Here is a 19,016-nt window from a genome sequence, read left to right as displayed (position 1 = left end):
TTTAAAATGGTAAAAACAATTAGAAAAAAGAAGTGCATTCTATGATGAATCAAAAATAGAGCTTGCATTCAGAGATACTGAAAATATAATATCATTAAGTCCTACTTATTTTTATTAATGATATGTTTGGGATTTTAAATATTTATATCATTTTATAACCCAGAACAATAAAAGATCTGGTCTAAAAATTTACACGCTACTATTTGTAAATGGTAAACTTTGTGCCATTAAAAAATATGTTATTATAAATTAGAAAATTACTAAATTTTTTTTTTACTTTATACTAGATGACCACAAAAATGGATTTAGTTGTATACATTCTTTAAAACGTATGTAACATTATTATAGCCAATACAAATACTGTAATTTTTACCCCAAAGAATTAAGTTTTGAGTGAATATGAAAGAGAATCTTTGTACATATGCTCAAAAGAAAGATGATAAAACTAAATTATGGCAAACACACTAAATCTGTTTCAGATTATGAATGAGTGCATCCAAAAGTAGTCACTGGAGTTGCTGTTCATTGTGGGCTTCCCAGCATTCTCCTCTGGGCATTTATATCAGATAACTTATGAGTGAAGCAGAATTAGTATTCACCGGTCAGACATTGATTATTTAGAATTCCCTCTGATTTGAATTACATCTACTGTTTTTTTCTCCCATCCATTTATGGGTCAAATGTACAATAAGCCAAAACATGTTGATTCTGGTGAAATTTAGCAGAGAAAAACAGCTTCAGCTAGTGGCCACAGAAACTTGAAAAGCTTTACTGAAAGGAAATAAATTGGATATTTTCTCATCCTGGATATGAACTGGATTCCAACTTAACCTTCCAACTGTAATAGTTTTGCTGTTTCTCTGAAGTCTGAACCTTGTGTATGGCAATACTTATCTCAAGCAAAAATATAGTTTCACATTGGTAGTACTGTATTCAGGAAAACTGAAAATTGTACTATGAAGAAGCACCTCTGCCACATCCATATCTAAGTCTACATTCACAGCTGCTGGAAACCAATATTGTATTCATACTATGGTAGGAAACACATAATGTATGTATGTATACACATGTGTGCACACACATATATGCTAGTGTATAATCTGGAAAAATTTTGCTAAGATATATAGGAAGAGAACCTTTTTATTCAGAATATTGAACAAGTAGGACTCATAGTGTAAAATTAAGAAAAATTATTTTTCTTCTACTGCCCTTTCTATGGATTTGGTTCTTCCTCTGCCCCTGAATGTAAACTTAAGCAGTTTTCTATGCATTTTGTGTTCATTCCTAAGTATTAGAAATAGTTATTTGATTATTTAGCCTTTAGTGTCAATTTAATAACCAAAATATGAGGTTAAAATTTAATTCTGGCTACAGAATTAAGGCTTCTCTCTCCTGCTGCACTTCCAGGCCAGTTGCAGGCATGATACCAGAAGTCTGGGAGGTAGAGACAAGAGGACACATCTCTGCTGCTCCCCTCTTTCCCCATGGTTATGCGCCAACTTTGGTTTCACCAGGCTTACAGTGCTTCCCAGGTTTGGAGTGTGGGGAAGGAGAAGATTTAATGGAAGCAGCTTAAGGGAAATGCTCAAACTAAACTGATACTTTTTTCATGATCTAGTATTGAAACTTTCTGGACTTGACAGATATTTAAAATTAACTCTTTTTCTCATCAACATTTTCATGGGTTCTTCTGAGATCCACATTACCCAACCTGTGAGTTCCCATGACAAGGATTAATGCATCTCTGTTTCTTCTGGACCTTTATTTACCTGGCTTCTTTCTCTAGGGACTGTTCACCCTTATGGGCCATCCTTTTGAGCATAACCTAACAAGACTCATGCTGGCTTTAAGTGAGTGGTCCACATTTGGTTCATGGGAAAACCACATAGTTTGTCCCCAACAAACTTTGGAAGTAATATTTATTTTACTGCTGGAATTAAGGAAAACCAAAAATCCTTTTACAAAATGGCTTCTCTAAACATTCACATTACCCCCTTTTTGTCTCTGCCCCCTGAGGAACTAGCCAACTCTAGCTTTTTGGATTTTCCAAATGAGAGGTCAACACATCGATGTCTCCAAGATCTTAAGTTCTTCTAGTGGGTCTCTTTAAGCTTCCTCCCTTGAATTATGGTGAAAAGGGACTGCCTGCTACCCCCTCCTCTTGAGGAGAGGGGTGGTATCGCAGCCTAACAATAATTTCCAAAAATTTTCTCCTCCAACCTCTAATTCTCAACCAGTTTAGACTTTCAAAGTGGGTAATGTAATTTAAAGCCTTACAGCCAGTTATGCTCTACTTCTTCTACAAGTCCGGCAACCAGGTGATCTCAATCTTCACGTGCAAATATTGCATTTACTCACCTTGTGCCCTAGCCAAAACTTCCACGACAAATTCTGTGGTGCATTTAAGTGAAAGATGTTATTTGATTGATAGATGGATAGATAGATAGATACAGATATAGATATAGATATATATTAGAACCATGTCAAAGACAGATAGATACAGATATAGATATAGATATATATTAGAACCATGTCAAATGGTTAACTTTTTTAAAAAGGTAAATTTTTTATATTGAGATAATTATAGATTCTCATACACTTGTAAGAAATAACACAGAAAGATCCCATGTTAGCCTTTATACAGTTCCCCAGTGATAATATCTTGCAAAACTATAGTCCAATATCACAACCAAGATACTGGCATTGATAGATCCCTTCCATCACCACAAACATCCCTCATGTTGCCCTTTTATAGCCACACTCATTTCCCTCCTGCTGCCACCCTCTCCTTTACCCATAACAACCACTTATCTGTTCTCTATTTTTGTAATTTTGACATTTCAAGAATACTGTAGAAATGGAATAATACAGTATGTATTTTAGGGCTTATCTTTTTTTACACTCGGCATGATTCTCTGGAGATTCATCCAGGTTGTTGCATGTATCAATAGTTCATTCCTTTTTTACTGCTGAACAGTATTCCATTGTATGTATGTACCATAGTTTAACTATTTGCTCAATGAAGGACATATATTAATAGTTTCCAGTTTTTGTTGTTATGAATAAAGCTACTATAAACATTCATGTACAGGTTTTTGTATTAATGTAAGTCTTCATTTCTTTGGAAGAGATGACTGAAGTTCAATTACTGGGTTACATGGTATTTGCATATTTCTTTTTTAAAGAAACTGCCAAACAGTTTTTCAGAGCATCTGTATCATTTTATATTCTCACCAGCAACGTATCAATGGCCTCCGGTGTGAGAAAGCCCAGCTTATATTTAAAGTGGATGCCAAAGCAGTATAAAATTATAGGAATTCATTACCAAACTGATAGCTTGTGGTTTTAATTTGCATTTCCCCAATGAATAATGATGTTGAGCATCATTTCATGTGTTTATTTGCCATCTGTGTTACTGTGTGCATGAAATATGTCTTCATGACTTTTGTCCATGTTCTAGTTGGATTTTCTCATACTGTTGAGTTTTGAAAATTTTTTATATATTCCATATACTAGTTTCTCTACATCCTTTCTAGCCTTAATTGTCTTTGTTTTTTTTTCTTTTACTTTGTTTGTTTGTTTTGAGACGGGGTCTTTCTCTGTTGCCCAGGCTGGAATTCAGTAGCGTAATCAAGGCTTACTGAAGTGTGACCTCCTGGCTGAAGTGAACTGCCCACCTCAGTGCTGGAAGTAGGGTGGGGCACCAGCCACCAGTAGCAGGACTATAGGCATCTGCCACCATGCCTGGCTGATTTTTCTTTTTTCTTTTCGCAGAGATGGGGTTTTACTATGTTGGAGAAGCTAGTCTCAAACTCCTGGGCTCAAGTCATCCTCCCGCCTCAGCCTGGTTATTGAGATTACAGACGTGTGCCTGGCCTATTTTACTCGTTTTGATGTAAGTTTGTTTCAATTCAGGATTTTTAAGACAGCACACTTTCAATGATTAGGAGAGACAAAGAAGGAAATAAAGATTTTATTACTTACAGGTTGAGGGCGCATGACACTCGTGGTGGCCATATACACAGAGGTCAGGGAGAGAAAGGGACCTGTGGGCCAGTACCCTTATTGGGTCCAGAGAGTTATCCAAACAAGTTTCTAGCAGGGAGTTTAATTGGTGGATTTAAAGCAAGCAGGTATGAGTTCCAGGGGGCCACACTGTGACGGAGAGGTAGTCACTATGGCATGTCTGCATAGTTCGTTCCATGTGTGAGGATCAGCAGGGCCAGTCAAGCAGCCTGCATCTAGCCACCACCTAGGGAAGTAGTCACCAGAGAGCAGTTGTATAAGGCAGATATCTGGATCCACCACATTGAGGAACTGGGGGAAGGGAGCATCAAACCGAAAACTGTGTCCAAGGTGACAGAGTCCTGCCTCCGGTGTGAGAAAGCCCAGCTTATATTTAAAGTGGATGCCAAAGCAGTATAAAATTATAGGAATTCATTACCAAACTGATAGCTTGTGGTTTTAATTTGCATTTCCCCAATGAATAATGGTGTTGAGCATCATTTCATGTGTTTATTTGCCATCTGTGTTACTGTGTGCATGAAATATGTCTTCATGTCTTTTGTCCATGTTCTAATTGGATTTTCTCATACTGTTGAGTTTTGAAATTTTTTTGTGTATTCCATATACTAGTCCTTTGTTGGATATGTGGTTTTTAAGTATTTTCTCCCAGTCCGTAGCTGGAGTGCAGTGGTCTGATCTTGGCTCACTGCAACCTCCGCTTCCCGGGTTCAAGTAATTCTCCTGCTTCAGCCTTCTGAGTAGCTGGGATTACAGGCACCCACCACCACGCCTGGCTAATTTTTGTATTTTTAGAAGAGACAGGGTCTCACCATGTTGGCCAGGCTAGTCTCAAATTCCTGACTTCAGGAGATCTGCCCACCTCAGCCTCCCAAAGTGCTGGGTTTACAGGGGGAGCCACCACGCCCAGCCTCACGGAATGAGTTTTAATTTTGATGAAGTTTAGGTTTTACTTTTTGGATCATGCATTTGGTATGACATAATAGTTAACATTTTATGTGTGGAAATATATACATTCTCTCATTCCCTCTCCTCCCATGTCCAGTCCATTGGCAGGTCCTGTCAGCACCATCTCTAAGATATAACCTAAATGTGTGTACCTTTCTCCATTTTTATAGCTATCACCAAGCTTCAAACCACCGTCATCTCTCACTCAGTTGGTCTCCCTTATGTCATGTGACCTCATAACTTAAAATCTCCCAAAGGTTTCCCATTCACACTTAAAATGAAATCCAAACTCTACCACAGTCTACAGGAACCTGCCCCATCTGGACTCACCCTGATGCACTTACTCCCACCTCCCTCCATCTCACTGTGGTGCACTAAACTACAGCTACACTCCTTTCTGTTTGTTTATATTCTCACCCAACTCAGACACAACCAGCTCCTTCTCACTTCGGGTCCTTGTATATGAAGGCCCCTCCCCAACGTTTGCAGGACTAGCTTCTCATTCAGAACTCAGTTCAAATGTCAACTTCCCCAAGAAGCCTTCACTCATCACCATATGTAAAGTAGCTTATCTTTCTCATCACTTTGTATTATGACTCTTATTTTTATATAGCACTTTATTAGCTGAAGTTATTTATTTGTTTAGTCTGCATACCCCTAGTCAAATGTAAGCTATCAGAGCAGTGACCTTGCCTGTCATGTTCAGCCCTACATCTCAAACTCCCAGCACATGGCGGTCACTCAGTTAATATTTATTAAATATTGAACACTTCTTTCTTTTTCAAAAAGCAAATTTCCTTTTGAGTATTCAGCTACTGGTAGATTAAACATGTCCTCAAAGGAAACTATTTGTAATCACGCTAATTAATTAGAGGAAAAAAGGTAAGAGAATTCTAGTTTCTGAATAAATTAACTCATGCTACTAAGTCATGTCCTTTACTCATGTTACCCGAGGTACGCAAATATAATGTAGAGTAAAATATATCTCAAGTATATCTTGATTCCAACTGCAAGAGGATACCATTATTGTGTAGTCACAAACTCCAAAAACTATGTAAATTTGTATCCTCAGCTTCAGCAGTAATTCTATGACTTACCCTAGGCAAGCCTGAACAGGTCTCTACAGCTTAGTTTCTTATTTTGTTAAAGGGATTTAATACAAGCTTACCTCACCAAGATGCTATGTAAAACAGTTTCTATTTATTGCAAGTACTCTATGATTTTTGTGTCTATTGGTGTGGAACAACACACTGATTACATGATGGCATCAAAAATTTTGTGCCACGAAGGATGCCAAATTCTTGGAGATACTAGAGGGATTATAGTGCATATGACTAATTAATTTTGGGGATTGTGTTGCAGTTACATCTAAAGACAAATTTGGAATTTAGGCTGAAGAATTGTCTCAAATCATTTTAAATTGTGTTTTTAGAATATGACACTTAAATATCTCAGGATAGCCTCAAAACTTTAGTAGAAAATCAGGGAAATATGCCTAAATATCTCAGGAGAGCCTCAAAACTTTAGTAGAAAATCCAGGAAATATGCCTTATAAGCTTATAAAGTTATAAAATTTATGTGTTTTATGTATTATATAAATAGAGCATTGCAGACACATTCCTTATTTTGAAATGAAAAAACTTTCTGATATTAGCATTCATTTTCTTAAGACCCTGTGGAACTCAACAAAACAATAGAGCTGGAGAAAGGATTGCTAACTTATCCAAGATATAGTTCTGATTCTGAATGGGTACTATCCATCTTTCTCAAAGAAACTGGGACTTGCAATAAATATAGTTTGATAGGATGCATTATGTGGAGTTTTTTCAAAGATTTTAAAATGTCAAAAGAGCCTTATAATTACTTTACTATAAGTAGCCATAATACTGCAATAGAATTCAGCAAAATCAATCATTTATCAAATTAAAATTTTTGTTTACAAATATAAAATAGGTTTTTAAAATTCTGAAGTCATCAAAATGAACTAGCTTTCTGACTTGAATTGAGTCATCTAGCCACACTGTATTAGAGATTCCTCAATTGCAATTCAAAGGAAATGAAATAATTCAGTGATTCTCACACATTTGGGTCAAGGACACCTTTCCCTCTTAAAAACTGAGGACCTCAAAGAGCTTAATTTATGTTTATGTGGATTATATCAATCATTATTTACCATATTAGAAATTAAAACTATCATTAAGATAAAAACTGAGATACTTACTGATTAATTCATTTAAAAATAAGTAAATATTCTATTACATGTTATCATAAGCAGTATATTGTATAAAAAAAACTGTATTTTCCAAAGATAGCTTTTTTTTTAAGAAGCTATCTTAAAACAATTTAAGAATTGTTTTACATTTTTTCAAACCTGTTTAATGTCTAGCTTAATAAAAGGTGGCTGGATTCATATATCTTTTTCTGCATTCATTCTGCTGTGCATTTATTCATGTTTCGCATTTTGCATTTATTCCTGTTGTTTTGGTAGAAGTATTATGAAGAAAATTTGGTCGCAAACAGAATATATATTTGGAAAGGGATTTATGCCTTTAAAACTTTAATATTCATTTCAGATAATTGTTTGTTGCTAATATGCTTATATCATCAAAAGGAAGATGTGCAAAAGGGTAGTTAATAGCATCTTGGGCTGCTGCTTTTAGAATAAGAGAAGAGGTCTTACTTAGCTCAGTAATGCTGTCTAGGGAGTGCCTGGTTTCTTTTTTCTTTCTTTCTTTCTTTTTTGAGACAGAGTTTTGTTCTTAATGCCCCGGCTAGAGTGCAGTGGTACAATCTTGGCTCCCTGCAACCTCTGCTTCCCAAGTTTGAGCAATTCTTCTGCCTCAGCCTCCCAAGTAGCTGGAATTACAGGCCTGTGCCACCACACTCAGCTAATTTTGTATTTTTAGCAGAGACGGGTTTTCACCATGTTGGTCAGACTGGTCTCAAACTCCTGACCTCAGGTGATCTGCCCGCCTCGGCCTTCCAAAGTGCTAGGATTACAGGCGTGAGCTACCGCGCCTGGTCCCTGGTTTCTTTTTGATACTACATGGAAATTTCACATGTAGTAATGTCTTAAAGCCTAGTTGCTTTGTGAAATCTGAAACATAGCAAGAAATTTTTTATATTAAGATTGAGAAAAATATCCATATCAAAGAATAACATGTTGGGAATGGCTTGAAGAGACTAATAGAGATTATGCCATCCTTTAGTATACCACTGCTGAGTGATAAGAGGAGGCAGCGGACAAAACTATGGGAAGAAGCCAACAAGTCAATTAAAGTTAATGATTTTAACCCACCTCTCTTAAATACTGAAGGAATAAGCCTACCAAAAAATATAATCAAAACTACATAACATTATCTGATTAATAAACTAAAATTAATAAAGGAAGATGTAGAATCTTAACAGAGAATACATATTTTTTAAAATACATATGGAACATCCAGAAAAATCACCATGAATGAAGTCATAAAGAAAACTTTCATATATTTCAAAGAATTCATGAAATGGAGATTATGTTATTTCATCATTATATGATTTAATTAAGAATAAACACTAAAGCCAGGCACAGTGGCTCACGCCTGTAATACCAGGACTTTGGGAGGCCGAGGCAGGTGGATCACTTGAGGTCAGGAGTTTGAGACCAGCCTGGCCAACATGGTGAAACCTCGTCTCTACTAAAAATACAAGAATTAGTTGGGCGTGGTGTTGCATGCCTGTAATCCCAGCTACTCAGGAGGCTGAGGCAGGAGAATCACTTGAACCTGGGAGGCAGAAGTTGTAGAGAGCCAATATCGTGCCATTGCACTCCAGTCTGGGCGACAAGAGCAAAACTCTGTCACAAAAAAAGAAAAGAATAAACACTAGAAAGATGGATTTTTTTAAATCTCATAACTCTAGGAATTGAAAGTAATTAATGTCCCTTGGATTAAAATGGGGAAATTAAAAAATTCTTTAGGCTGAATGAATACATTTATCAAAAAACAAGAAAGATTGAGAAAAATAAAGCAAATATAAAGCTCAAAGAGCTAGAAAAGGAAACAAAGGAATAAATATATAGAAACAAGATGAGACGAGATTATACAAGTAAGAGAAAATAAATAAAATGGTAAAGAAAAAATTAGTGGAGATAATTTAGCAATCAAAACCCTATTTCTTTGAAGAGATTTTTTAAATGTACATGTATCTGACAAAGTTGATCAAACAAATTGTGATGGTTAATTTTAGGTGTCAGCTTGACTAGATTAAGGAATACTTAGAATACTGGTAAAGTGTTACCTCTGGTGTGTCTCCTCACAGATGTTTCCAGAGGATACTGGCATGTGAGTCAGGGACCAAGCAAGAAAGGTCTGCCCTCAATGTGGACAGGCACCATCCAATCAACTTGGGGCCTACATAAAGCAAAAAACTCTCTCTCTCTCTCTCTTTCTGTCTCTCTCTCTCTCATCCTGATTAATACAAAGAATATAAGAGACTAAAAAATTAAAATTCAACCCCCAAAAGAGAATCACCTATAGAAATAGTGGTGATTTCAAAAATAGTAATGAACTATGTAGAAATAATATTGAAAAACTTCAATGAAAAAAGAAACAAATTTCCAGGAATAATTTGCCTGAGAAGTAGAAAACTTGAATTTCCTGTTAGCTGTGAAATTGATTTCTAATCACCCATCAGGCCTCCGGTGCAGGTAATGTTTGTTATGGTCAAAGTTCTTTATTCTAGTTAAGCAAATCCACTCTAGCTATTATAATCTGAAAATACTTTATTAAGAAATGTATGAGGCCCAGCATGGTGGCTCATATCTATAATTCCAGCACTTTGGGGGGCCTAAGAGAGTGGATCATTTGAGCTCAAGAGTTTGAAACCTACCTGGGCAACATGGCAAAACCCCATCTCTACAAAAAATGCACACAAAACATTAGGCAGGTGTGCTGGTGCGTGCCTGTAGTCCCAGCTACTTGGGGACTGAGGTGGGAGGATGGCTTGAGCCCACGGGGCGGAGGTGGGAGTGAGCTGTGATCAGTGCCACTGCACTCCTGGGCGACAGAGTGAGACTCTGTCTCAAAAGAAAATAAACAAATAAATAAATTTTAAAAAGGAAATGTATACAGATCACAGAAGTACTAGAAAGACTTAAGTAACAGGCTCTGATTTAGTTTCCAAGAATGATCTCCAAAACCCAGCAGAACTGAACAACTAAGAGAACTGCAGCCACTATTATGATCAGGAATTTGCCACCAGCAGTACTGGTTTTAGTATCACGCTGCCACTGCCACAATCTATACTATAAAACCAAATGTATTGTACCCTGTTTCCACATAATTCAATCTTGAATCAAAATCTCCCACAAGTGAATATTATTAACAGAACCTAAATTACATTCAGAATCCTAACTGCTAGAGAATCTAAAACATGTAGATTTTACTTTCAGTCTCTATATGTTATAAAGCAGTTGGAACAAGACTGAAAAAATAATCTACAGGATCAGATTGTTTTAAAGATGGGTTCTTCAAAACTTTCCCAGAAGAGCTAAGTCTAGTTTATACAAAGTGTTCCAGAAAAAAGAAAGTGAAGGACAGCTGCACAACTCATTTGAAATCTTCAACTCTCAACTCATTTTAAGAAGTTAATTATAATCTTCAGACAACCACTGGATTAGGACAGTACAAGAAAAGAAAGTTATTAGCTACTTGTTAGCCATAAGTGAGTTATTAGCTCACTTTTGAGCAAAAATGTGAAATTCTAAATAAATATTAGCTTATTTCAACCACGTTTTAATAAAATATGGCAATGTAAATTTTATTCCAGAAATGTAAGGAGGTTCATCACCAGAAAAGATATTAATATAATTTATCACATTAGTAGACTAAAGGGGGGAAAATGACTCAACATATGGAGAAAGACCATTTGATAATGTTTAACATCTAATGATGAGATATTTTAAAGTGTTAGAAAAAACTATGAATAGAAGATAATTTTTTAATTTGACAAAAGCTTTTTTTTTTGAGACGGAGTCTCGCTTTGTCGCCCAGGCTGGAGCACAGTGGTGCGATCTCAGCTCACTGCAACCTCCACCTCCTGGGTTCAAGCGATTCTCCTGCCTCAGCCACCAGAGTAGCTGGAACTACAGGCACCCGCCACCACTCTTGGCTAATTTTTGTATTTTCAGTAGAGACGGGGTTCCACCATGTTGGTCAGGCTAGTCTCGAACTCCTGACCTCAGGTTATCCGCCTGCCTCGGCCTCCCAAAATGCTGGGATTGCAGGCATGAGCCACCACTCCTGGCCTTAACAAAAGCTTTTAATAAATATCTATTAGGAAACTTAGGAAAAAAAATTGTGACATATCATCTTTAGGGACAAGAAAGAGTCTTGCATGGCTTCCATTGAATATGGTGAGGGGTTCTCAGTCAACACAGTATTTTTTCCTTCCAAAAAAATGGGAAGTATAAGGATTGGATAGAATGGACAACCCAACCCTTTCACAGTTTGCAGATTATTAGATCTTATACCAGAGGACCCAATTGAATCAATAGACAAACTATTAGAACTAATAGGAGAGCTCAGAAAGGCTGTGGAGATGCAAGATTGATGATAGGCAACAAAACAATAGTGAACACATATAGTATTTACTTAATTCATATATAAGAAATTTTATAAATATTTTATGTATATTAATTCATTTAAATTCCATATAAAAATCAGTAACATTCTTCTGTATCAGCAGTGACCAACTGGAAATTAGTATAAAATGCAATTTCATTCACAATAGCAGTAAAAACTACAAAGTATATAGGATATAAACTAATGAATGAACCCATCCTTTAAAACAGAGTTTTTCAAGCTCTATTAAAGGACATAAAACAAGATCTAGGTAAAAAGGAAAAAGTACCACGTTCATGAATGGGACAAATGAATACTGTAAAAATATCATTCTCCCTAAATTAATCTATAAATTCAATGCAATTTTAATGAAAATTTCATCCGGACTTTGTGAAGAACTAGACAATTAATTAGCTTATAAAATGTGCATAGAATAATAATAGACCACAAATAAATAAGACGAATTTTTTAAAAAGAAGAGCAAAGAGAGGGAACTTGTCTAGTTGAATATATTAAGACATATAAAACCATAGCAATAAAAATAGTGTGATACCAGTATAGGAATGGACAAAAAAATTGATATAACAGAATAGAAAACCAGTAAACAAGCCTATGTTATATATGAGAATAAGGAATATAATAGAAATTAGCATCATAACTCATAGAGGAAAGACAGATTATTTAGTATGTGGCTCAACACATAGGAAAAAAATAAACTTAGATTCTTACCACACTCCAAATACAAAAATAAATTTTGAATGGATTAAAAACCTAACTATGAAAGGCAACACTATGAAGTTAGTAAAATACATGAAGCTTTCTTTGTGAACTTGGAATGGGGAAGGATTTTTAAACAAGACCCAAAAAGTACAAACCTTAAAGGTGGGTGGTGGAAATTGATGGATGTGATCATGTTAAAACTGAATATTTCTATACAAAGAAGATATGATAGACAAACTTAACAGGCTGGTTGCAGACACATTAGCAGGAGATATTTTTAAAGTGTAACACTAAAAAGTGATTAACATGTAGACCATATAAGGAACTACTAAAATCTACAAGGAAACTCAAAAATTGAACAAGGACTAAAATAGACAATTCATGGGAGGGGAATTCTAAATAGCCAAAATGTATATGAAGAGATGTTCAACTTCACTTATAATCAGAGAAATTCAAATTAAGTCAACAAAGAGTTGCTAAAAATTACAAAGTCAGCTAATACTAACTGCTGGCTAGGATGTCAAGAAATCAGAAACCTCATGCACTATTGGTGGGAGTGTAACTCACAATACCTAGTGAAATTAATTATTCATATAATTTGTATACTTATCATTCCCTCACCTGGGTTTATATTGTGTACAAATCCTTAAGGGGATATTTTGGAGTGTGGTATCCTATCATTATTAGTGTTAGCAAGAAATTAGAGACAGCTTAATGTCCATCCCTAGGGAAATGGCTACTCAGAATACATAGCATGTACACACAATGGGATAAAACACAGGAAGAAGTAGTTAACCATTTTTATATATAGGAATGTAGATGGATCTTGGAAATATGGAATGAATTCTATCGAACAAAACAATTTTTATATATTCAAAATACACATATACACAGAAAACAACCATATGTTATATCTCAGGGCTGTATTTTCAGATGCATAAGGAAACATTGGATATATTAATGTGAATATCTCTGATGGGAAAGATGATGTATATGAGAATGAATACGACAAAGGGGAAAGAATAATGAAATAAAACAGGGGCATTGTATGGACTCATAATGATGATGGAATCTGAAATCTGTGTATTTGAGAGCTGTATGACTCACAGATAATGCATGTGTGTCCTAATTTGGGGAGGAATATTTAAGTTAATGTTCTCAGCAAAAGGAAGCACTGGTTTTAAAACAGGTTCTGGGAGGATTTGAATGGCCTTATGTAGAAGATGGATGGATATGTGATTAACACAAATTCTTGCTTTAGGTATTTTCCTCCCTCAGAAGTGTTGGAAATTAATCTGAAATTAATTTGCCTCCAGCAATCAGTCTAGGAGAGGAGTAGAAATTTAAAAGTATGGTTATTTAATATTCAAAGAGAATGGCTCTGTAAATCTGGAAAACACAAATATCCTGACAAAAGCTTGTTTTTTATTTAGTTTCATGTAATCTGTCAGGCAGTAGTTTAAAAAGTATCAGGTTTTTTTCTTCTGGTATTATTTCATTGCATGTACTCACTGACAAAACCTTTTATTTATCAATAAAATGTTCCCTATTATTCATTGTTATGCAAGCAATATACCACAAATTACTGCATAGCTATTTTTTTTTTAATTTTATTATTATTATACTTGAAGTTTTAGGGTACATGTGCACAACGTGCAGGTTTGTTACATATGTATACATGTGCCATGTTGGCATGCTGCACCCATTAACTCGTCATTTAGGATTAGGTATATCTCCTAATGCTATCCCTCCCCCCTCCCCCGACCCCACAGCAGTCCCTGGTGTGTGTTGTTCCCCTTCCTGTGTCCATGTGTTCTCATTGTTCAATTCCCACCTATGAGTGAGAACATGCGGTGTTTGGTTTTTTGTCCTTGTGATAGTTTGCTGAGAATGATAGTTTCCAGCTTCATCCATGTCCCTACAAAGGACATGAACTCATCCTTTTTTATGGCTGCATAGTATTCCATGGTGTATATGTGCAACATTTTCTTAATCCAGTCTATCATTGTTGGACATTTGGGTTGGTTCGAAGACTTTGCTACTGTGAATAGTGCCGCAATAAACATATGTGTGCATGTGTCTTTATAGCAGCATTATTTATAATCGTTTGGGTATATACCCAGTAATGGGATGGCTGGGTCAAATGGTATTTCTAGTTCTAGATCCCTGAGGAATCGCCACACCGACTTCCACAATGGTGGAACTAGTTTATAGTCCCACCAACAGTGTAAAAGTGTTCCTGTTTCTCCACATCCTCTCCAGCACCTGTTGTTTCCTGACTTTTTAGTGATCGCCATTCTAACTGGTGTGAGATGGTATCTTGTTGTGGTTTTGATTTGCATTTCTCTGATGGCCAGTGATGATGAGCATTTTTTCATGTGTTTTTTGGCTGCATAAATGTCTTCTTTTGAGAAGTGTCTGTTCATGTCCTTCGCCCACTTTTTGATGGGGTTGTTTGTTTTTTTCTTGTGAATTTATTTGTGTTCATTGTAGATTCTGGATATTAGCCCTTTGTCAGATGAGTAGATTGCAAAAATTTTCTCCCATTCTGTAGGTTGCCTGTTCACTCTGATGGTAGTTTCTTTTGCTGTACAGAAGCTCTTTAGTTTAATTAGATCCCATTTGTCAATTTTGGCTTTTGTTGCCATTGCTTTTGGTGTTTTAGACATGAAGTCCTTGCCCATGCCTATGTCCTGAATGGTAATGCCTAGGTTTTCTTCTAGGGTTTTTATGGTTTTATGTCTAACATGTAAGTCTTTAAACCATCTTGAATTAATTTTTGTATACGGTGTAAGGAAGGGATCCAGTTTCAGCTTTCTACATATGGCTAGCCAGTTTTCCCAGCACCATTAATTAAATAGGGAACCCTTTCCCCATTGCTTGTTTTTCTCAGGTTTGTCAAAGATCAGATAGTTGTAGATATGCGGCATTATTTCTGAGGGCTCTGTTCTGTTCCATTTGTCTATATCTCTGTTTTGGTACCAGTACCATGCTGTTTTGGTTACTGTAGCCTTGTAGTATAGTTTGAAGTTAGGTAGCATGATGTCTCCAGCTTTCTTCTTTTGGCTTAGAATTGACTTGGCAATGGGGGCTCTTTTTTGGTTCCATATGAACTTTAAAGTAGTTTTTTCCAATTCTGTGAAGAAAGTCATTGGTAGCTTGATGGGGATGGCATTGAATCTATAAATTACCTTGGGCAGTATGGCCATTTTCACGATATTGATTCTTCCTACCCATGAGCATGGAATGTTCTTCCATTTGTTTGTATCCTCTTTTATTTCATTGAGCAGTGGTTTGTAGTTCTCCTTGAAGAGGTCCTTCACATCCCTTGTAAGTTGGAGTTCTAGGTATTTTATTCTCTTTGAAGCAATTGTGAATGGGAGTTCACTCATGATTTGGCTCTCTGTTTGTCTGTTATTGGTGTATAAGAATGCTTGTGATTTTTGCACATTGATTTTGTATCCTGAGACTTTGCTGAAGTTGCTTATCAGCTTAAGGAGATTTTGGGCTGAGATGATGGGGTTTTCTAGATATACAATCATGTCATCTGCAAACAGGGACAATTTGACTTCCTCTTTTCCTAATTGAATACCCTTTATTTCTTTCTCCTGCCTGATTGCCCTGGCCAGAACTTCCAACACTGTGTTGAATAGGAGTGGTGAGAGAGGGCCATCCCTGTCTTGTGCCCGTTTTCAAAGGGAATGCTTCCAGTTTTTGCCCATTCAGTGTGATATTGGCTGTGGGATTGTCATAAATAGCTCTTATTATTTTGAAATATGTCCCATCAATACCTAATTTATGGGGAGTTTTTAGCATGAAGGGCTGTTGAATTTTGTTGAAGGCCTTTTCTGCATCTATTGAAATAATCATGTGGTTTTTGTCTTTGGTTCTGTATATATGCTGGATTATGTTTATTGATTTGTGTATGTTGAACCAGCCTTGCATCCCAGGGATGAAGCCCACTTGATCATGGTGGATAAGCTTTTTGATGTGCTGCTGGATTCAGTTTGCCAGTATTTTATTGAGATTTTTTGCATCGATGTTGTTCATCAGGGATATTGGTCTAAAATTCTCTTTTTTGTTGTGTCTCTGTCAGGCTTTGGTATCAGGATGATGCTGGCCTCATAAAATGAGTTAGGGAGGATTCCCTCTTTTTCTGTTGATTGGAATAGTTTCAGAAGGAATGGTACCAGCTCCTCCTTGTACCTCAGGTAGAATTCAGCTGTGAATCCGTCTGGTCCCGGACTTTTTTTGGTTGGTAAGCTATTAATTATTGCCTCAATTTCAGAGCCTGTTATTGGTCTATTCAGAGATTCAACTTCTTCCTGATTTAGTCTTGGGAGGGTGTATGTGCTGAGGAATTTATCCATTTCTTCTAGATTTTCTAGTTTATTTGCATAGAGGTGTTTATAGTATTCTCTGATGGTAGTTTGTATTTCTGTGGGATCGGTGGTGATATCCCCTTTATCATTTTTTATTGCATCTATTTGATTCTTCTCTCTTTTCTTCTTTATTACTCTTGCTAACGGTCTATCAATTTTGTTGATCTTTTCAAAATACCAGCTCCTGGATTCATTAATCTTTTGAAGGCTTTTTTGTGTCTCTATTTCCTTCAGTTCTGCTCTGATCTTAGTTATTTCTTGCCTTCTGCTAGCTTTTGAATGTGTTTGCTCTTGCTTCTCTAGTTCTTTTAAATTGTGATGTTAGGGTGTCAATTTTAGATCTTTCCTGCTTTCTCTTGTGGGCATTTAGTGCTGTAAATTTCCCTCTACACACCGCTTTAAATATGTCCCAGAGATTCTGGTATGTTGTGTCTTTGTTCTTGTTGGTTTCAAAGAACATCTTTATTTCTGCCTTCATTTCTTTATGTACCTAGTAGTCATTCAGGAGCAGGTTGTTCAGTTTCCATGTAGTTGAGCGGTTTTGAGTGAGTTTCTTAATCCTGAGTTCTAGTTTGATTGGACTATGGTCTGAGAGACAGTTTGTTATAATTTCTGTTCTTTTACATTTGCTGAGGAGTGCTTTACTTCCAACTATGTGGTCAGTTTTGGAATAAGTGCGGTGTGGTGCTGAGAAGAATGTATATTCTGCTGATTTGGGGTGGAGAGTTCTGTAGATATCTATTAGTTCCACTTGGTGCAGAGCTGAGTTCAATTCCTGGATATCCTTGTTAACTTTCTCTCTCATTGATCTGTCTAATGTTGACAGTGGGGTGTTACAGTCTCCCATTATTATTGTGTGGTAGTCTAAATCTCTTCGTAGGTCTCTAAGGACTTGCTTTATGAATCTGGGTGCTCCTGTATTGGGTGCATATATATTTAGGATAGTTAGCTCTTCTTGTTGAATTGATTCCTTTACCATTATGTAATGGCTTTCTTTGTCTCTTTTGATCTTTGTTGGTTTAAATTCTGTTTTATCAGAGACTAGGATTGCAATCCCTGCCTTTTTTTGTTTTCCATTTGCTTGGTAGATCTTCCTCCATCTCTTTATTTTGAGCCTATGTGTGTCTCTGCATGTGAGATGGGTTTCCTGAATACAGCATACTGATGTGTCTTGACTCTTTATCCAATTTGTCAGTCTGTGTCTTTTACTTGGAGCATTTAGCCCATTTACATTTAAGGTTAATATTGTTATGTGTGAATTTGATCCTGTCATTATTTTGTTAGCTGGTTATTTTGCTCGTTAGTTGATGCAGTTTCTTCCTAGCATCGATGGTCTTTACAATTTGGTATGTTTTTGCAGTGGCTGGTACTGGTTGTTCCTTTCCATGTTTAGTGCTTCCTTCGGGAGCTCTTGTAGGGCAGGCCTGGGGTGACAAAATCTCTCAGCATTTGCTTGTCTGTAAAGTATTTTATTTCTCTTTCACTTATGAAACTTAGTTTGGCTGGATATGAAATTCTGGGTTGAAAATTCTTTTCTTTAAGAATGTTGAATATTGGCCCCCCACTCTCTTCTGGCTTGTAGAGTTTCTGCCGAGAGATCAGCTGTTAGTCTGATGGGCTTCCCTTTGTGGGTAACCTGACCTTTCTCTCTGGCTGCCCTTAACATTTTTTCCTTCATTTCAACTTTGGTGAATCTGACAATTATGTGTCTTGAAGTTGCTCTTCTCGAGGAGTATCTTTGTGGTGTTCTCTGTATTTCCTGAATCTGAATGTTGGCCTGCCTTTCTAGATTGGGAAAGTTCTCGTGGATGATACCCTGCAGAGTGTTTTCCAACTTGGTTCCATTCTCCCTGTCACTTTCAGGTACACCAATCAGACATAGATTTGGTCTTTTCACATAGTTCCATATTTCTTGGAGGCTTTGTTCATTTCTTTTTATTCTTTTTTCTCTAAACTTCTCTTCTCACTTCATTTCATTCATTTGGTCTTCAATCACTGATACTGTTTCTTCCAGTTGATCGAATCAGCTACTGAAGCTTGTGCATATGTCACATAGTTCTCGTGGCATGGTTTTCAGCTCCATCAGGTCCTTTAAGGACTTCTCTGCATTGGTTATTCTAGTTAGCCATTCGTCTAATCTTTTTTCAAGGTTTTTAACTTCTTTGCAATGGGTTCGAACTTCCTCCTTTAGCTTGGAGAAGTTCGATCGTCTGAAGCCTTCTTCTCTCAGCTCATCAAAGTCATTCTCCGTCCAGCTTTGTTCCGTTGCTGGTGAGGAGCTGCATTCCTTTGGAGGAGGAGAGGCGCTCTGCTTTTTAGAATTTTCAGTTTTTCCTGCTCT

General features: G+C 36.6%; 1 protein-coding gene across 9 annotated transcripts in view; it reads left to right on the top strand.

Moving 5' to 3' along the window:
• The window catches only part of LOC112133113 (uncharacterized), a 63,509-nt gene that overhangs the window by 8,212 nt on the left and 36,281 nt on the right, over window positions 1-19,016 (top strand). For 3 of the 9 annotated variants that reach the window (XR_010139770.1, XM_054554403.2, XM_054554402.2), the window contains exons 4-5: window positions 1,408-1,532; window positions 3,775-3,895. Coding sequence is in view for 3 of the 9 variants with exons in the window: in XM_054554403.2 (XP_054410378.1) it covers window positions 1,408-1,532; window positions 3,775-3,895 (246 nt within the window). In the remaining 6 variants the exon portion in view is untranslated. The other 6 variants (XR_010139774.1, XM_063723616.1, XR_010139772.1 and 3 more) reach the window with 4 other exon arrangements.

The sequence above is a fragment of the Pongo abelii genome, chromosome 3 (genome assembly GCF_028885655.2).
Source record: "Pongo abelii isolate AG06213 chromosome 3, NHGRI_mPonAbe1-v2.0_pri, whole genome shotgun sequence".
NCBI lineage: Eukaryota > Metazoa > Chordata > Mammalia > Primates > Hominidae > Pongo > Pongo abelii.
The sequence above is the reverse complement of the archived record's forward strand: the minus strand, read 5'-3'. Positions and strand labels throughout refer to the sequence as shown.